General features: G+C 53.0%; 2 protein-coding genes across 15 annotated transcripts; both read left to right on the top strand.

The window, feature by feature from the left end:
• Positions 1–1,091: 1,091 nt before the first annotated feature.
• AMDHD2 (amidohydrolase domain containing 2) lies at positions 1,092–9,637 on the top strand. Its single transcript, XM_080557084.1, has 12 exons — positions 1,092–1,255; positions 1,488–1,592; positions 2,062–2,198; positions 2,985–3,124; positions 3,516–3,570; positions 3,981–4,193; positions 5,248–5,336; positions 5,572–5,716; positions 5,982–6,089; positions 6,782–6,850; positions 7,416–7,517; positions 7,910–9,637. Exons 2-12 carry the CDS (start codon positions 1,510–1,512, stop codon positions 7,996–7,998), a joined length of 1,230 nt encoding a protein of 409 aa, XP_080413210.1. The 5' UTR covers positions 1,092–1,255; positions 1,488–1,509; the 3' UTR covers positions 7,999–9,637.
• Positions 9,638–9,734: 97 nt separating this feature from the next.
• On the top strand, positions 9,735–17,146 carry LOC308178431 (UPF0488 protein C8orf33 homolog). 14 transcript variants are annotated; one of them, XM_080557078.1, is made up of 7 exons: positions 9,735–9,800; positions 10,436–10,512; positions 12,642–12,779; positions 12,965–13,692; positions 15,179–15,269; positions 15,394–15,540; positions 15,677–17,146. In XM_080557078.1, exons 3-7 carry the CDS (start codon positions 12,767–12,769, stop codon positions 15,871–15,873), a joined length of 1,176 nt encoding a protein of 391 aa, XP_080413204.1. In that variant the 5' UTR covers positions 9,735–9,800; positions 10,436–10,512; positions 12,642–12,766; the 3' UTR covers positions 15,874–17,146. The 14 variants fall into 14 exon arrangements, with proteins under 14 accessions (XP_080413204.1, XP_080413198.1, XP_080413199.1 ...); XM_080557072.1 differs by having other exon boundaries at positions 9,742–9,800; positions 10,436–10,575; XM_080557073.1 differs by having other exon boundaries at positions 9,747–9,800; positions 12,645–12,779.
• Positions 17,147–17,260: the final 114 nt, after the last annotated feature.

Raw genomic sequence — 17,260 nt, 5'->3', positions numbered from 1 at the left:
AAGAACAAGGTAATGAGGAGGTGGCTGCGATGAGTAAAAACTGGTATCTGCATGATGAGCGAAGGGAGGTGTGTGCCTACCAGAGCTCCTCCTGGTTCCTCGCTCCAGCTTATTTGAGCTTGTTGCAGTTGGAATTTCCCTGGATAAGATGGGTGTCCTCAGGAAACATGTCCCTTCCCACTGGGGTTCTGTAGACCTTTCCAAGAGCGTTTCATCGGTGCCGTTACACACCGGAGTGAAACGCCATCACGTGCCGCTGCCGGCCCCTTCAGAGGATATGGAACGTCGCTCACTCATTTTCATTTACTGATTAGTGTGATTAAAACAGACCCAGAGAGCAAATCCACGGAGACATCCAGCTGCAAGCGCGAGGGCTGTGAAGAACAGCCTGGTGGGGGGGGATGTCGTCTGAGGGGGCTGCAGCGGGGTGCGGGGTGGCAGGACGGCAGCGGGGTCTCCCTCAGCACGGTGCCTGCACCCTGTGTGTGGGGAGGGGGCTTCGCTGCCCCCCCGGGCCATGTCCCCTGCAACCAGCTGCCCGCAGCGCCGAGCACTGCCGGGCACAGGCTGCAGGCGGAGATGGACGGACCCCAGCACCGGGCAGGGGGCCCCGGGGCAGCGGTGTGTGCCCAGAGCACCTCGGGCTGCGGGGAAACGGCCGCGGCCTGGCTTCAGCGCCCCTCTGCCTTTGCCGAGTCTCTCACCGAGCTCGGTGCTGGGGCTGTTTTTTCACTATTTTGGGGCTCTTTTTCCGCTCAGCTGCCTGAAGTGGATTTATTTCGGTTTTGCGGCCCCACGGGCAAGAGCGATGCGAGACCGACTTCATTTCTGGCCTTTCAAGCGTGCGGGGAGCGAGCCTGGGTGAGGGCCCGGCCACCGCCCTCCCGCCCCGGGCCCGGCCGGGAGCCCTCTCAGGGGCTGGGGGGCCGCGCCCCGCCGTGGGGCGCCCCTCGCCCCCCTCCCGGCCCCTCCGCCCGCCCCCGCGGCAGGCGGCGACCTCCCCAAGATGGCGCCCGCGGCCGCGCCCTTCCCGTGATGGCGGCTCCCCGGGTGCCGGTCACGGGGCGGGGCGGGGCGGGGCGCTCCCGTTCGGCACCGGAGCGCGGTCACGTGACGGGCGGCTGGCGGCGCCCCCCGGTGTCCGCCGCCGCGGCCGGGCGCTCCCTGGCGGCCCCGCGCCCCCCCTGGCGCCATGCGGGCCCTAGGGGCCGGGCCGGGCTGAGCACAGCCCAGCGGCGGCGCGGCTCCAGCTGAGGTAACGGCGGCACCGGGGCCTGGGGACGGGGCCGAGCACCGGGACGGAGCCCCGGGGCTGGGCTGGGCTGGGCTGTCCGCCGGGGCGGGCCGGGAGGAGGCCGGGGCAGCCCCCCCGTCCCGCCCCGCCCCGCCCCGCCCCGGCTGCCCGGTCCCCGTGGCCGCTGTCCCGGGCCCCCCCGCCCGGGATCCCCCCGCCGCTGTCCCTGCCCTCAGGGCTGCCCCCGTTGCAGGTCGGCTCCCCCCGGCCCGACGATGCCGTCCAACAAATCCGTGTCGGACGCGCCCATCGCCCAGTTCACCAACTGCCGCATCCTGCGGGACCGCCGGCTGCAGCGGTGAGTGGGCCCCGCCGCCGCGGGGGGCACCTGCGGGGAGCCTGGGCGCTGAGCGGGACCTGGCGGCCCCCCGGGCCCGGCCCCGGGCTCCTCAGCGTCCTCGCAGCCCCGTTCCTCCGAAGGGAAGGAGCCACGCGTCTCCCGCAGCCCCCGTCGCGCTCCGCTCTCCTTCGGTCTCTCCTCCGACCCCCCCTCGGTCAGTGCGCGGGCAGCTCGCTGAGCCGCCGCGGTCCGGGAACATCACGTTCCTGTCAGATTTAACCGGAGACCAGGCAGAGGGCCGCCGCTCCTGTCGCTGCTGGAAGAGCAGCCCCCGCAGCAGCCACTGAGAGCCTGCAGGGGAAGGTGCTGCCAGGGTCTGCGGACCCCCGCGGTCCCCCCGCGTTGTGGTGCCGGGTGTGCTGTGGCTGGGGGGGGCCGCGGGCGGTGCGGGGCTGCGAGCGGCGTGCGAGTGTGACCCTCCCTGCAGGGAGGACCTGTGGGTGCGGGAGGGGAAGATCCTCAACCCGGAGAAACTCTTCTTCGACGAGAAGGGCTCTGCCGACATCCAGCTGGACTGCAAGGGCAGCATCATCGCCCCAGGCTTCATCGATGTGCAGATCAATGGTAAGGCGAAGCCACGTGCGTGCGCAAGGAAGACGGTGGGCCCCAGGCTTGTCTGTCCCTGCTCTTCAAACCCTGCTGTATGTGCGCTGCCCGCAACCAAGCGTGTTTCTGCAGGGCACCAGCTACTTGAGGGAGATGGGAGTCACTGAGCTAATGATAAAGAACAGTTTTGCCCATGGTTGCTGCTGCTGTGTAACCGATCCACTTTGGATACGTGTGTTTTCAGCCTGGCTTTCCTCCCGACCTCCCTTTCATCAGTAGTCCCTGTGCTGGTAGTTTGCCTACCGTACGCTACCAAGGACGTGTGGAGGATGGAGCAGGACTTCTCAAGGGATCAAGCCTTACCTGCAGTGACTCTCTCCTGGGTGCTGAGAACTTTGTTCTCTGCTAGAACGTGTCAGAAGCTAGATCCTCTCTTTAATGGGAAATACTCAGATTTTGCCCTTCATCAAAATAAAAAGTTGGTGCTTCTTGCAACACGCTGTGATTCTGTAGGGAAAAGCACTCCAGTAGGATGGTGTTGGCTGGATTTGCCAGTGTGAATGTAGGGCAAGACGAGTGCTGGTGGAGCTCTTTGCCTCCAGTTCATGCCATACGAACTGAGTGGCTTGCTCAGGTCACACACAGTTCAATTTGTTCTGGTCACACACACACACACAAAAGTTTTGGGTTGGGAAACTGAGTGTTCATGAGTCTGGGCCCCTACTAGAGGGGAGGATCCAGGCAGCGAGCCTGCCTTTCCACTGAGGGGGCTGCAGCTTCATCTTTGTTTTGTTTGTGGTGCAGGAGGCTTTGGAGTGGACTTCTCCATGGCTACAGATGACTTCAAATCAGGGATTGACCTGGTCAGTCAGAAAATACTCTCCCATGGAGTGACCTCCTTCTGTCCCACTTTGGTGACTTCTCCTCCATCCGTGTACCACCAGGTGAGTGGCTTTCTCCCCCTCTCATCCGTAGGGTGATAAAGAGCTGAGGGCTGAGGCTGGTACCAAGAGCAGAGAGGGCTGGGGATGATGACATTGCAGAGCTTCTTCAGTGACCGAGACAGCTGCCATGGTGGGAAAGCTGCGGGCATAAGGAGTTGGACTCCAACCCCAGATTTCTTGCCCTTAACCTTTAGACCAGTGAGGCAGCGATGTTTTCCAGGCCAGCAGGTAGCTAGCGGCCTTTTGCAGCGGGGCTCGCAGCTTGCTTTTTCTTTGTGGGCTGTTTGGCCTTTTGTCCCTGATAGCCCAGCTCTGTGGGGACCCGGGGTTTGGGTTGCTTTGCCTGGCAGGGGTACCGTGTCTGAGGTGTCTGACAAACCCCTCTCTCTAGGTTCTCCCTCAGATCAGTGTAAGAAATGGTGGAGCCCATGGAGCAGGTATCCTGGGTAAGTGGTCTTGCCGCTCGCTGTCCTCCCTCGTGCTACTCTAGGAGAGTATCTTTTCCCCTGTTAAGAGGAAAGAAGCCACCGTAGGAAGGCACAAATAGGGGCTGGAGCTCTCTTGGTGGGAGGGATACACAGGTGGGCACAGGCCTGCTCTCTCCCTCAACCTGTCCCCAGCCTTTCTGTGCCCTCTGCCACCCACCCTTTTGGTTTCAGCAGAGTGGTGGCAATGGGGCTGTGGGGCTTGGCCGCTTCCAGTGCTGCGTCTTTTGTCGTACTGATCTCGTAGTTACCTGAACTGTGTTTTGCTGTTGGAGAATGGCAAGAGCTTGGCCCAAGCAGGGTGGACACAGCAGGTTTCTTAGCCCCTGGTGGGGTGAGGAAGAGTCGTGACTCTGTTTCCGTTTGAGCAGGGGCCCACCTGGAAGGACCATTCATCAGCAAGGAGAAGAAGGGGGCACACCCAGAGCACTGCATCCGCACCTTCGAGGCAGGTGCCTTCCAGGACCTGCTTGCAACCTACGGGTCCCTGGACTGCGTCCGGATAGTCACCCTGGCCCCAGAGATAAAGAGGAGCAGCGAGGTGATCCGGGAGCTCACCAAGCGGGGCATCTGTGTCTCGCTCGGTAAGGGCTGGGGAGGAGGCTCGGGGGAGCCGTTGTGTCTGTGCCGCAGGCAGCCTGGGGCAGTAGCATCCCTGGTGGTGTCTCCGTGTGACTGGGCCGGGTGGCATTTCTTTTTGTCACCCCTTCCCTGACCTGTATGGAAGAGACAGACGCATCACAAACAGGGACCTAGGTTGATGCTGTAAATCTGTTGCCCTTTGTATGGCAAGGGCCAAATGTCATCGATTGAAGAGCACTTGCAGTTCTGCACAAGTGCACTGGTGCTGTAAAAACAGGAAATAAGAGCAGTCTTCCTTTTTTTTTTTTTAAGCCTTCAGTTAATAAAGATTTAATTCAAGGCTGACTATGTGGAAAGGTTCAAACTCTGAAGTTCAGCTGCTTTAGGCCTTATTTGACAGGTGAAATTGTTTTCCAAAGGTTGCTGTTGAGTCTTGAAAACTCGGTTTTTCAACTGGAAGTGCCGAAGACCTCTCCCCCTACTGCATTTTTATAAGTTTTTGGGGGGTGAAATTGAACCTTAATTGAGAAGGGTATTTGTACAGAGCATCTCACAGGCATGTAATGAGAAGAATCACAGAAAGACAGAATTTGTTTGCAGAGAGATTTGTTCACATTAGATATGCTGCCTGTACTAGGGTAAACACCTGTTCCTGAGTTGTTTTATTGATATATTCTTTCTTGGAAAGTGCCCGCTGTTTCCCTACTCCTTTGACACCTCTCCACATAAAGCCTTGAGATACCTGTAGACAGCCCGAAGGCACGTCCTAGGGCCTCTAGCCCAGCCAGCAGGCAGCTCTCTGCGATGCCTCTGGGAGCGAGGCAGCGTTGGTGACTGTTGTGAGCAGTGAACCTGTTTGCGTGAAACACCCACGGCCAGAGGCTCCTGTGCTCATAGTCAGACGCCTCTGCAACGAGGCTGGCATCTCAGACCCAAACACAGGTTCGAGCATCAGAGCAGAGCCCTAGTGATGATGCGTCTTTACGCCTGGAATTCCCTCTGGGGAAATAAATGGAGAGGTGGGCAGAAGAATCATACAGCGGTCTCTGTTCCCAGGTCACTCGGTGGCAAATCTTTCCCAGGCTGAGGAGGCTGTGCAGCATGGTGCTACCTTCATCACGCACCTCTTCAATGCCATGTTGCCGGTGAGTAGTCAAGGGCGTTTGCCCTGTGCTGGCATTGCTTTTGGTGCTTTCTCTCTTGCTGCCCATGAATGCTTATTCTCATCAGCGTGCTTCATACCAGGCCTTGCAATGAGGTTTCACTGAACGCTGCCAGGCGGGGTTTGATAGAGATAGCAGCTGCATCCCCTGGCAGGAGGGGTCTCAGCCTACAAGGCCTGTTGACGTTCAACGGTTTTTCCTCTCTCTCCTTGGGCAGTTCCACCATCGTGACCCTGGGATCGTGGGTCTGCTGACGAGTGACAAGATTCCTGCTGGGCGGAGGGTCTTCTATGGCATGATCTCTGATGGCATCCACACCAACCCTGCTGCCCTGCGAATCGCCCACCGAGCCCACCCCACAGGTAAAGCCATACCAGGCCCACGCAGAGTCACCAGCCTGGTGTCACCAACATCCCAGCACCCACTGTGCTGTCTCCCACGAGCGCTACTCTTGCTGCCTGAAAGAGGCCGTTGCCACGTGATGTGATCCACTAGCCCACTTGCCTCAGCTGCAGGTGGCTGGAGGCATCTTGGTCCCTCTCCGGGAGGGTCCGCGTGGCGCAGTGCTCGGGCCTGCAGTAGGATTGGCCGCAAAGCTACCGCGGCGTGTTTGCTTGCCTTCCTCAGGCCTGGTGCTGGTGACGGATGCTATCGCTGGCATGGGGCTGGCACCAGGTCGGCACACCCTGGGCCAGCAGGTGGTGGAGATCGATGGGCTGAACACCTACATTGCAGGTAAGTGCCTTTTGCAAAAGAGCATGGCACAGCACTGCCACTCGTGCCCCGTTCCTGGAGAGCTCAGCACACCTTCCAGCGCTTGTCAGTGTGAGGCAGCACTTCTGCCACCTTCTTGGGTTTTGTTGCCTGATCAGTTAGTGGCTCTGCCATGACTTTGCCTTGGGGAGAATGAGGCACCTTGTGAAGGTGGGAAATGCCCCGTCTTACTGGAGTGAGGAGGAATCTGACAATTTTTAGCTGTCTGCAGAACCTTTCAATTCATTCTTGTCCAGTGGTATGGATGCTAGAAATTGTAGTGGGGTCAGAAAGGACAGAAAAATCTCGTGGATATTTATTGTCTTTTGTATTTTCTGTAACACCACCACTTCTTGCTAAGTAAGTTCCCTAATCTGCTAGCAGTTAGAGACTGGGAAGATATTCTAAGGAAGGGTGGTTCCTTTGTCAGTTCCCTTCCTCTGTCTTTGGTAGCAGGTGCCTGTGTTGTGAGCTAGGGTTTCATCTAGTCCAGCTGGCCTGACACGGAGCTGCAGGGTGACATCCTAGTAACTCCCTCCGCACTGTCAGCACAGACACTGTCACCTCGTTCCGTCACTCAGCAGCAATAGCTGAGAGACCTTCAACTTGCTTCTTGTGACCCAGGATTTCTACCCTTTGGGGTCCTGCTCAGTGCTGTCCTGTTCCTTTCCCAGGCACGAAGACCCTGAGCGGTAGTGTAGCGACCATGGACGCGTGTGTGCGACACTTCCTAGAAGCCACAGGTAAGTGAGCCTTGCCCACAAGCTGTTACTTCTTGTGTCAGCTTGGGAAGAGGTCTTGCTCTTGGCAACTGTCTGCTCAGCCAGGGAACGTCCCCTCTTGCCCGAGACGTGAGGAGAAGGGTTGGCATCAGTGGCACTGTCCTCAGAGATGAGTACCTTTACGAGGGGAGGTTTCATTTTAACCTGTGGCAGTAAGGTGAACTGTCCTGCTCTTTCCTAACAAAGGGACTAAAAGTGAATGATCTCCTCCCCATACCCTAGGTAGTTCCCCTCTTCCTGCTGTCTCACCTAGGGATCTTTTCCCCTCCTTAGCCCCATGCTTACATGACAAGGGCATTCCAGCTCCTCCCGTTTAGGGGAGAGGGAGTAAGACCAGATATTAGTGCCCTATTGTGATAGGAGGGGACAAAGATCTTGGTGCTGGCAAATACAGTGGGGCTTGTGCATGGGTTTGGTTATCCAGATGGGTCCCTGACATGCTACCAGTTGCCTTAGCCACAAGTTTGGGGCTGCTCTGGTGATGGGGCTGTTTGCTGCCCTAATGCCTCCCCCTTCTTACCCCAAGGGTGCTCAGTAGAGACTGCATTGGAGGCGGCATCTCTGCATCCTGCCCAGCTCCTGGGGATTGAGCACAAAAAGGGGACCCTGGATTACGACTCTGATGCAGGTATTGGTATGGGGACAGTGGTATGAGGGCTCGTGTGTGCTGGAGCAAAGCAGGGGCTGCTGCGAATGCAGGCTTTATCTACCGCTTCAGTGGGGGATCTGGGGAGACCCACTCTGCCCAGGATTTGCTGTGGAGTTTTGCTCTAGTATTTTTTTCTCTTGGTGGGGGTGGTGCTTCACAAGGCCTTTGGAGAGGCCCCCGCATCTCAGATGAACAGGGAGCAGAGCAAGGACGGTGCTCCACTGCTGTCCTGCTACCGTGTTTGGGGTGGGAAGAAAGTTCCACATGCAGACAGCCCTGGAGCCCAGCTCTTTCCAGCTAGCTTCAGCTGCCCCAGTTGCCCTCCTTCTGTTTCTCTGACAGCTGCTTCCTTTCTCTCCTATCTGGTGCAGATTTCCTGATGCTGAATGACAGCCTGTATGTGCAAGCCACGTACATCGCGGGCGAGGAAGTCTGGAGACAGGATGTGTTAGGCATGTGATGCTGGGCTGTCCTGGTGCCCTCCCGAGGCTCCCTGGCACTGTGATTAGCAGCTTTGGTAACCACCCCCCCACTTCTCTTTTTTTTTCCTTCCTTCCTTCCTGCAACTCCCCTAAAGGAGCCTCATACCAAAGAGCTGTGTTTTCCAGCACAACCACTGCTTCCAGTTACAGCCATGCCTGCAACAAATTTGTTGGTGCTCAGCTGGTGGAGTGGGGAGAGCAGGCAGGTCTGTGTCAGGAGGGACTGTTGGTCCCTGGAGTGACCTGAAGGACTGCACAGCTGTCCTGTGTGGAGTCCCCAGACAGAGGTGCTCCTATCGCCATCTTACAGTGGTGTGAAGCTGTCCCAGCCTTTGCACTGTTTTATACAGCACACACTAACCTGCCTGTGCCCGAGGCAGGCTCAAGCCATGTCCATGCCTCTCCACGCTGTTTGCCTTGCTCCTGAGCAGCTGTAGCTGGCTGGCCGTCAGTGCCAACCAGCTGAGCTCACAGCTCTTCATGTCAGAAGGTTGCTGTTGCCTCAGCAGAAGCTGAGGACCACATTCTGATTCACTGGCACTGATCCTGCGTTGTGCGTCTTCTGGAGCAAGGCTGCCGCAGCTCACTGACTCGGTGCTGTTGTAGGGCTGTCCATCAGTGTGGGCTGAATCCTCAGGGCAGAGATCAAACCCAGGAAAACGAGGCATTGCTGGTCCTTTGTGCCTTTTCCCTGCATGGGCATTGAGTCCACAGCATGTGGTTTCGGCTGGAGCCATGGACAACATCCTGCCACAGAAAACAATGTTCCTTCCAACCCTTTGTGCTGGCGAGATGGGTCCTGCAGGATCTGCACCCAGCCATGCCTAACAGAGCCCTTGCATCATCTGAAGGGTTGGTGCGTTCCTCAGGCTGCAGAGAGGACACTTCTGCTTTAGGTGATGCATCCAGGCTATTAGTGAGGGGCTCACATGCCCTCAGTCCAGCCTGGGGTCTGAGGGAGATAATCCTATGGCTCATAAGGGAAGAAAATTGCAGAGCATTTTTGGCATTTCAAGACAGTTGCTGATAGCTCATTATTCCTGTGCGCATTATTATCTTCTTCAGTACTTGACTGTCAGTTCTTTTCCTGACACTTGGACGCTTCTGTGCCAAGACTGATGCTGTTTTCAAACCTTGTGACGAGTCTTGGCCCCTGACGAGCCTCCAACCACCAAACAAGATGTTTTTTGTAGTGAGGGGTGCTTAGACAGGGGCGAAGCCTTAGCAAGCACGGAGGTTGTGAGGCAAGACGGAAGTCTGGTGAGGGTTGACAGAAGCGTGCAGATTTTTCCAGTACCTTTTTTATAACCGTTATAAGTGGGAAGTGCTTTCGGGGCACTTTTGAGCCTTGCTGGGATGACTGGCAGCCCTGGGGAGCTTCTAACATCAGCTGCTGGTGTCAGCAGCAAGGAAAACCTCCAGGACTGAAGCACGGAGCTGTCGAACACCCGCGCCGTGGGCGCGATGTGCGTCGTGCATCTCAGCGGGGGAGCGTCCGTCTGCTGTGGGAAGAATCCTCGGGGGGGGGGGGGAGAACCGAATGTGAAACAAGGTGTATAATTCTTTTTTTTTTTTTTTTTTTTTTACAAAATTAAATAAAAGGAAACCTAAAGCAGACGGGGAACCGGACGCTGCGTGTACGCGCCGCCTCTGCGCGCCTGGGGCTGAGGGGCGAGGCGGAACGGAGGCGCCGCGGCCTGGCGGCGGGCGGGCCGCGGGGCGGGGACGGCGAGGGGAGGCCGGGCCGGGCCGAGGCGAGGCCGGGCCGGGCCGGGCCGAGGTGAGGCCCCGCGTGGGCCCCGAGCGGCGGCCGCTGCCCCCCGGCCGGGCCCGGGCCGCTGTGAGGGGGTCGGGGGCCGCGGCGGGGCTGGGCCTAGCCCGGGGCGGGCCGGCGGAGCCGGAGCCGGGTTCGGGTCGCGTGGGGAGCCCCGCACGGCTCCTGCGGGGTGCTGGGGAGGGCTCGCCTGGCGCTTGGGGCCGCCCGGGAGTTTTCTCCGTTTTTCTGGGTCGCCTCGTTACTCTTGTGGTACGGGGAAGAGAGCGAAAGGGTGCCAAAAAGCAAGGGAAAGGAAGAGAGAAAGAGGAAGGGAGGGGGAGAGAGAGAGAGAGAGAAAGAAAACCAGTTGCGAGGCCCGGCTGGATGCTTTGCTGCTCGGGAGGGTTTGTTGCCTCGGGATTTTGTATCTGCTGCCTTCCGAACGGGGCACGTTGCAGCGCCCTGCGCTGTGTTGCTTTATGGCACCAATTGAGCGGTTACACAACGCGCCTCGAGCGTGAAGCCAGAAAACGCGTGTCGTTTTTTGACCTGCTAGTCCGACCTCTCACACAGACTTCAGGAAATAGTTTTAGCATCCATTTTGCAGGTGAGAGATCTGTGCTGATTTGAAACACTGTGCCTTCCCCCCCCGTCCCCAGGGGCAGGTTGCAGGATGAGCTGGAGTGGTTCGTTTTGCAGACGCATCTGCTGTGCCTCAGCCCAACCCCAGCAGGAGGTAGGTGCCTGTCCCGCCATCCACAGCTGAATTCCAGCCTTGGTTCTGAATTAGCAGAGACAGGTATTTTTTGTATTCCTTCTCTCCAGTCTGTTGCCTATGCTCGTGTTACATGGGACTTGTTCTAAATACAAACCAACAAACAGCAAGGAACTTTAAGAACTATCTGATGTAAACAGCTTTATATTTTATACCTGTGACTTCGATTCTCCCTGTTTTCTGTATTGTTTCTTGCATGATAGTTTTAGACTAAACCTTAGGAGGAAATTCTTCACTCAGAGGGTGGTGAGGCACTGGCACAGGTTGCCCAGAGCAGCTGTGGATGCCCCATCCCTGGAGGTGTTCGAGGCCAGGCCGGATGGGGCCGTGGCCAACCTGATCCAGTGGGTGGCATCCCTGCCCAGGGCAGGGGGGTTGGACTTAGGTGATCTTTAAGACCCCTTCCAACCCCAGCCATTCTATAATTCTATGATTTACTGTGTAATTGATTGCCAGTTGATTCTTCTCCAGTTCTACTTCTGTTTTTCAGTCTTAAAGAAATGCTATATTAGTATGTCCGGCCCTTAAACACCAGGTTTATTTTTGTGAAGCTTGGCCCTTGTTGTTTGATGGAGAAATTACTTTAAAGATAACATAATATAAAATGCTTTTCAGGAGAGCACAGTTTTATCCAGTCAGTCGACTTGTTAATATATGAAGTTACGGATCTTGCTTCTAGCAATGGCTAGGGGAGAGGTGTGGTTACCCTTTGCGAGACGCCTTGCTGAGTGTTTGCTGGTGGACCCGAGGTAATTAACGTGTGCCCACTCACCATGCCTGAGCAGCAGACTGCTTTGTTACACCAGTATCTAGTGCTTCCTACCTCGTGTCAAGGAGCAGCAGGGAAGGTTTCTAGGAGCCAAGCACAGTGACAGGGCAGGCAGAGTCAGGGACGTGGCCAGAAGGGGGCCCATTCACACAGCACCTGACAGAGGAGAGCAAAGCAGGACTGCTGAAGGTAACCACGCTCTGCCTAGAGTCCGGATTGCCAGAGAAGTCTGTGGTGATGGGGTAGATCCAAACTTTAGCCAGGAATTTAGGTGTGGATCAGGGTCAAGGTCTGGATCAATGAGGTGTGTGGCTGCAGCAGTGCTGCAACATAGCTCAGGCAGGCCAAGCATGAGATCTTCAGCTTAAAATAGCTCACAAGTGAGTGAGGAGAGAGCTTCCCTTGAAGCTTTTTTTATTTTTTCCTTTGTAACAGCTCTTATTGGTAAACAGTCCTTGAATGCAGCCAGCAAAAGTCTTTGATGTAGGAGGCATGTGTACTCAGGGCCCTGACACGTTGGTGCTGTGAATGTATGTCTTACTTCTTCAGGTGGGCCCAGCCCCGTTGGGGTGTTTCTGCCTTGTACACGCAGTGTTCTTAGGCCCTTCCTACCATGGCACTCTCAGCATTAGATCTGCAATCTCCCTGTCAGGTATCCCTCGTTTGGAGAGTCCTGGAGAAGCACTGCAGCAAAGAGGATGTTTTTGTGTGTGCCCATTCCAAAGTACTGGTCTTGTACATCAAGCTTTTTGTGGCTTGAAATGTGTTAGACAAGCACTGGAAGACAATGCACATACAAAGTTCCCAAACTGAGGTCTTTGGGGCCCACTGGCATGGAAGAACTATGTTTTTTAGGGAATTGGATCTAACACAAAGAACTAATATTACTGTTGTGATATGGGTGGGTTGTATGAGAGTCAAGAAAGATTCCTCTCTTGGGTGTACTCACTATTCAATCAGATCTTTCCCAGTTTTCCAGAGAATCCATGTTCTTGGATTTCTCAGTTGCTTTGGGGGAATGGATGTTAAGCGCTTGGTAACCTCGATGCTGTTAGTAGTGCTGCACTTTAAGATTCCTCAAATGTATAATAAGTAGTTAAGTTCTATCTTTTTTTCCTTTAAGGACATTTCATGGTACTGTTTTAGCTTCTAGAAGCACTTGGAGCTTCCTTTCACTTCAATGCCTGTCACGAGTTAGTTAGAGGTGATATGAACACAGAACATGTTCAGAGGAGACCCAGCCAGCAGTGTCTCACAGGATGTTTTTTAAGGCGCACTATAACCTCTTTGTTGTTTCTCTCGATCTTTTTCTTGCGTGCAGCAGAAGAGACGCAGCACATACCCAAGGTCCTGTGCTTCCATGGGACTCCTTTTGTGAAGGAGCGAGAAGTGACAGACTGCGTGTTTGGGGTTTAGCGTCTCAAGATAGCTGAGGACTGGAAGAGCATGGAGAAAGCAGGTGAGCTCGAACAGTCCCTTCAGGGGAGGGTGAAATTTGGTTCTGTTCTGCAGACTTCCCATCTCGCAGCTTGTGGTTGGATCGCCTCTCTGTAGCAGTACTGTTACAGAGGGAGTTGCAGTAGCAGTGGCATCCCCGTACTAGTAAACAGGTATATTGATAGTAACATCCTTTTTCTTCTCTAGACACAAAAACTGGTGGTGTGGAAGCACAACAAGGCAGTGGACAGGCTTCGGATGGTGTGGCATACGGGAAACAGTCTGACCAAATCTCTGAGGCAAAACCAAAGTGGTCCATGTCATCTGACAACAGCTTCCGATTTGATTTTACACTTCCTGAGACAGACCCAGAGGCAACCGGTGCACCTTTGGAAGCAGTCCCTGGTGTTGGTGGTGCTGAGCAGATACAAACCAGTGTAAGAGCCACTGAGCAGGAGAACTGGAGTGGAGCTCTGCGTTTTGTTGCCTCTGGGCATGAACCCAAATTTGCCTTCAACTTTGCCATCCCGGATGAAGACTGTCCTCCGGTCCCATTAGTTCCAGCAGGCCAACATGCAGAGGGTACGGAAGATCACGAAGTGCTGGGTAATGCATTGCCTACTGAATCAGCAGAGGTGCTGCAGGTTACAGCCTTGCAGAAGCCTGAGTTGGCTCAAACTGCAGGTAGTCCACCCAAAGAGGACAAAAGCCACCCCACATTAAAGATCCCCAAACCAGAGAGTGCTCCTGGAGATAAAACAGTGATGGAGAAATCAACATCAGATGGAGCTACACAGAAGAAGAAAAAGAAGAAGAAACAGAAACCTTCTGTCAGTAAAAAGGAGACAGAAGAAACTGAGGTCATCAGGAAGACAAAGACAGAAGCTAATGGATGCCAGAATAAAGATGCATCCCACCAGGATGAGACTTCACAGGTATTTAAACATTGATAAGATCCCATCATTTATAAAGCCTTCAGTAAAAGAGAAACTTAGTGGCTGTGCGTAGTTTAACAATCAGTATATTGACACGAAATGAAATATGAAAGACAAGAATTACTGCTTGCTTGGAGCAGCTGATTTCTTCCCATGCTAGTCAGTTAAGAACCCAGTCAGTGCCAAGGAATGCGGTGTTCCTTTGTTTCAGACCTGTGCTGAAACATTTGGTGTTTAGACTTGTGATAGCTAATCCTGGGAACCTGAGTGCCACATTTTCTTTAAAACAAAACATTAAAATATTGCAGGTAATTGTCCTCAGTTAGTGCCAAGCTGGTGTGTGTGGGTGTTAAAGCAGGCACTGTACCCCCAACTTCCACATTGCCAGCTGTCACGAATTACATAACGCAAACAGGAAAGTTGCTAGCTGGTGTAGACAAGGCTATGGCAGGTCCCAGTGTGGAACTTCAAGAAGGTTCCCACTGTGAGGCATGGCCCAGAAATCAACTGAAGTTGCAAGTTCTGTGTAAACACACCATTAAGATTTTATGATCTAAACACATCCTGAGATTTCCTAATGTTCTGCTAAGGTCCAGGTCTCCATTTGATTTTTCTTTTCAGCCTCAGTGTAGTTAACAAACAATTAACAAACAATGCCAGCTGGGCTATACTGACATACAAAATTAAAAAAGAGTTGCTTTTGTTAATATTCTAGACTGACGCTTTCCATCCAAAGTATTGCTTACCAACAACCTTACCAGTAAACAGTGCTGAGTATCAGAAAAGTAGAAAGATTTGAGGATGATGTAAAGCCCTTCCCGTCCATTGGAAGGAGATTGTCGTAAGGAAAAGAAGGAGATAGCGTGAGGGCTTTTGCATTTATGTGTTAACAGTTAACAATTGCTTCAGACCTTGGGTGCAGCCCTGTTTCTCTCCCTTTCGCTGTTCAGTTAGCCAGCAGGCTTTATGTGATAGGACTTGGCTCCTTCCATCTTCATGGTCTTCAGCTCCCTAGTCTTCATGCAGTTCTGGCTGAGCAAGCACAAAGGAGCTGAGGCATCAAGACTCAGCTTCTTATTTTGTCCATTACTTACCCTTTGATTTCAGGCAGGTTTTTGGGTAGTTTTCATTGTTGTTTTGTTTTGTTCATGCTTATTCCTCCCATCCATAAGTTGAATTGACAGCTTCTTTCGTGTGAAAGGGCCTGGCCAGCTTTGCAGAAAACTGTCATCTGAATGGCAGCCAGGTATTAAATCCATCAGACAAAGGCAAGGAGTTGCAACAAAACATTTGTCCAGTGCTTTAAGTTTACCCACTGAAAATGTAGGGAATAGGGAAAATGTATTGAAGCCTATAAAGTAATCACCAGAACCAGAAATTCCAGATAGTCCTGCCTTTATGCAGATTTTTTTGTGTGTGTGTAGCAACTGCTGCTGATTTTTGCATGGTTTGTTTCCTCATGCACACTCTGTTCCATGTCGTGTAGCAGTCAGACGACCAGCTGTGGAAGGAGGTGGACTGGTGTGTGGAGCAACTGGAGCTTGGCCTGAAGACACAGAAATCCACTCCAAAGCAGGGTGAGCATTCAAGTGAACGAGAGATCTCCCCTGGGGGAGGGGTTGGCAGGCAGGAACAGTGCTGCAGGGGAGACCCTGTGAAGTGTCTTAAGCTGTGGGTTGTTTCTCCTTTGCACTGCTTCAGCCGAGGAGGCTCTCCGTGCAATCAAGACGCTGCGCAATGACAAGGCTCCGCTGGTGAAGAAGCGTCAAGTCATGAGAACCCTTTTTGGAGACTACAGGAAGAAGATGGAGGAGGAGCGGTGCAAACAGCTGAAGCTCATGCAAGCAGGTAGGAACACTTGGCATGCAGGGGGAAATGAAGAGGAAAGGGCTTCACTCCTGCCCTCCACATAGCTCTGAAGAGTGGGAGCTCACTGTATTAGATGACTAAACATAACTTCCCGCTATTTTCTCCCCTCTTTAAGCTGCAAAATCTGCCAGGATCATGGAAGTGAAGGAAAGCATCCGCAACAAGAACTGCCAGGTCATCAGGAAGCGCTCTGGAGCGTGTAGGAAAAGCCAAGATTCAGCAGGATCCCCTTCAGAGTCACCCGGGACACTTAATACAGGCTCATTCAGATTCACAACTTCCCAAGAAGAGTTTCGCTTTAATTTCTTCTAGGAAAGTATCTTAGATTAAAACTGTGGGTAGAAACTGTGCCAGATCTCCCATAAACTTGAAAAGGATGCTGTGCAGTAGAAAATGTTTTGCAAGAATCTCTGTATTTCCTGAGGAAAAGATTTGTCTTTCAGAGTGCCTTTAGACAAAACGGATCCGCCAGGTATGCACGGACCCCAAGCCTCAATTCTACACAGCAGTCCTCTATCTTCACACTGTAGAAAGGCGCCTTTACAAAGGTGCCTCTGGAAGGAATTGGTTTTCTTCCTGCAGAATTGACATTAACCTAAGAACGTCTTTTATACTGGGAGATTTTCCCATTCTCCTGTGGCTTTTGAATAAAGCAGACCTTTTATAGCGGATTAGGAAGCAATTTGTACAAAAGGGAGTGCTCTGTAATGAAGATCCAGCTTCTGTGAGGAAAAAGGAGAAAAGGCTGTGTAAGCGCACTGGATATCTGAGTGCTTCCACCTAACATCTGTGTGAATGCAGCTCCTGGTATTGAGGAAACACAGGGCAGTATGTATAGATAATCGCTGCCATCTACAGAGCACAAAAGTTCAGGATCTTGGAGGAAAATGAGTGAGAATCATCCTTGCTCATTCATCTGTTTAATTGACAGGTGTTGACTTAAAAGAACTGTAAATGCTGATTTAATCCAGCTTAGGGATGTTAGGGCAGTTGTTTCCAGACAGGGAAAGATTTCTGTTTCTGAAATCAGGCTCTTGTCACTTAGAAAGGATGAACAATCGGTTCTTTAAAAAAAACAAACAAACAAAACCCCACCAACTTTACTTTGTAAGTAGCCCAGTTACAAACAGCAGTGACTCAGAGGATAAATCAGCTGTGTGCTAAACCTTGGGTGGCAGTGAAATGAACTGTGAGAGCCCAGAGGTTCTCTTGCATTTGATTTGTATTAAATTTTTGCTTTATGGACAGTTGAATGTATGTCTCCAGTGTCTTGAGACTGCTTCAGCTAATGAACCAGTCTCCTGTGTTCATGCAGAAAATCTTCACCACTCAGCCTAAAAAAGCTGAAGGAACAGAAGTTCTTAAAAAGGAAACATGGTATCAGGTGTCCCTAGGGTGCAGTGCTTTCCTTCCTTTTTATAGTCCAGTCAGTCATCCTGCATGAGAAGCAAGAAATAGAAGTGTAGGCAGATTCCAAGGTGTGCTGAGAGCAACTGAAAGATGGTGGAAAACATTTGCTGAGAAAAACCTCAAAAAACTGATGCTGACTAAAAAAAATAAAATAAAATTATTAAACTCTGATGCAGCCACTTGCATCTGTGATACTTTTTTCTTTTAAATACGTTACATGTTGACTGCCTAGGCATAACAAGAAACTGAACATGAGTAACTTTTCCAGTGAGTAGAAATATGGAGAGAA

This window comes from Anser brachyrhynchus (assembly GCF_964034855.1).
Source record: "Anser brachyrhynchus genome assembly, chromosome: 15".
Taxonomy (NCBI): domain Eukaryota; kingdom Metazoa; phylum Chordata; class Aves; order Anseriformes; family Anatidae; genus Anser; species Anser brachyrhynchus.
This window is presented reverse-complemented; position numbering and strand designations above follow the sequence as displayed.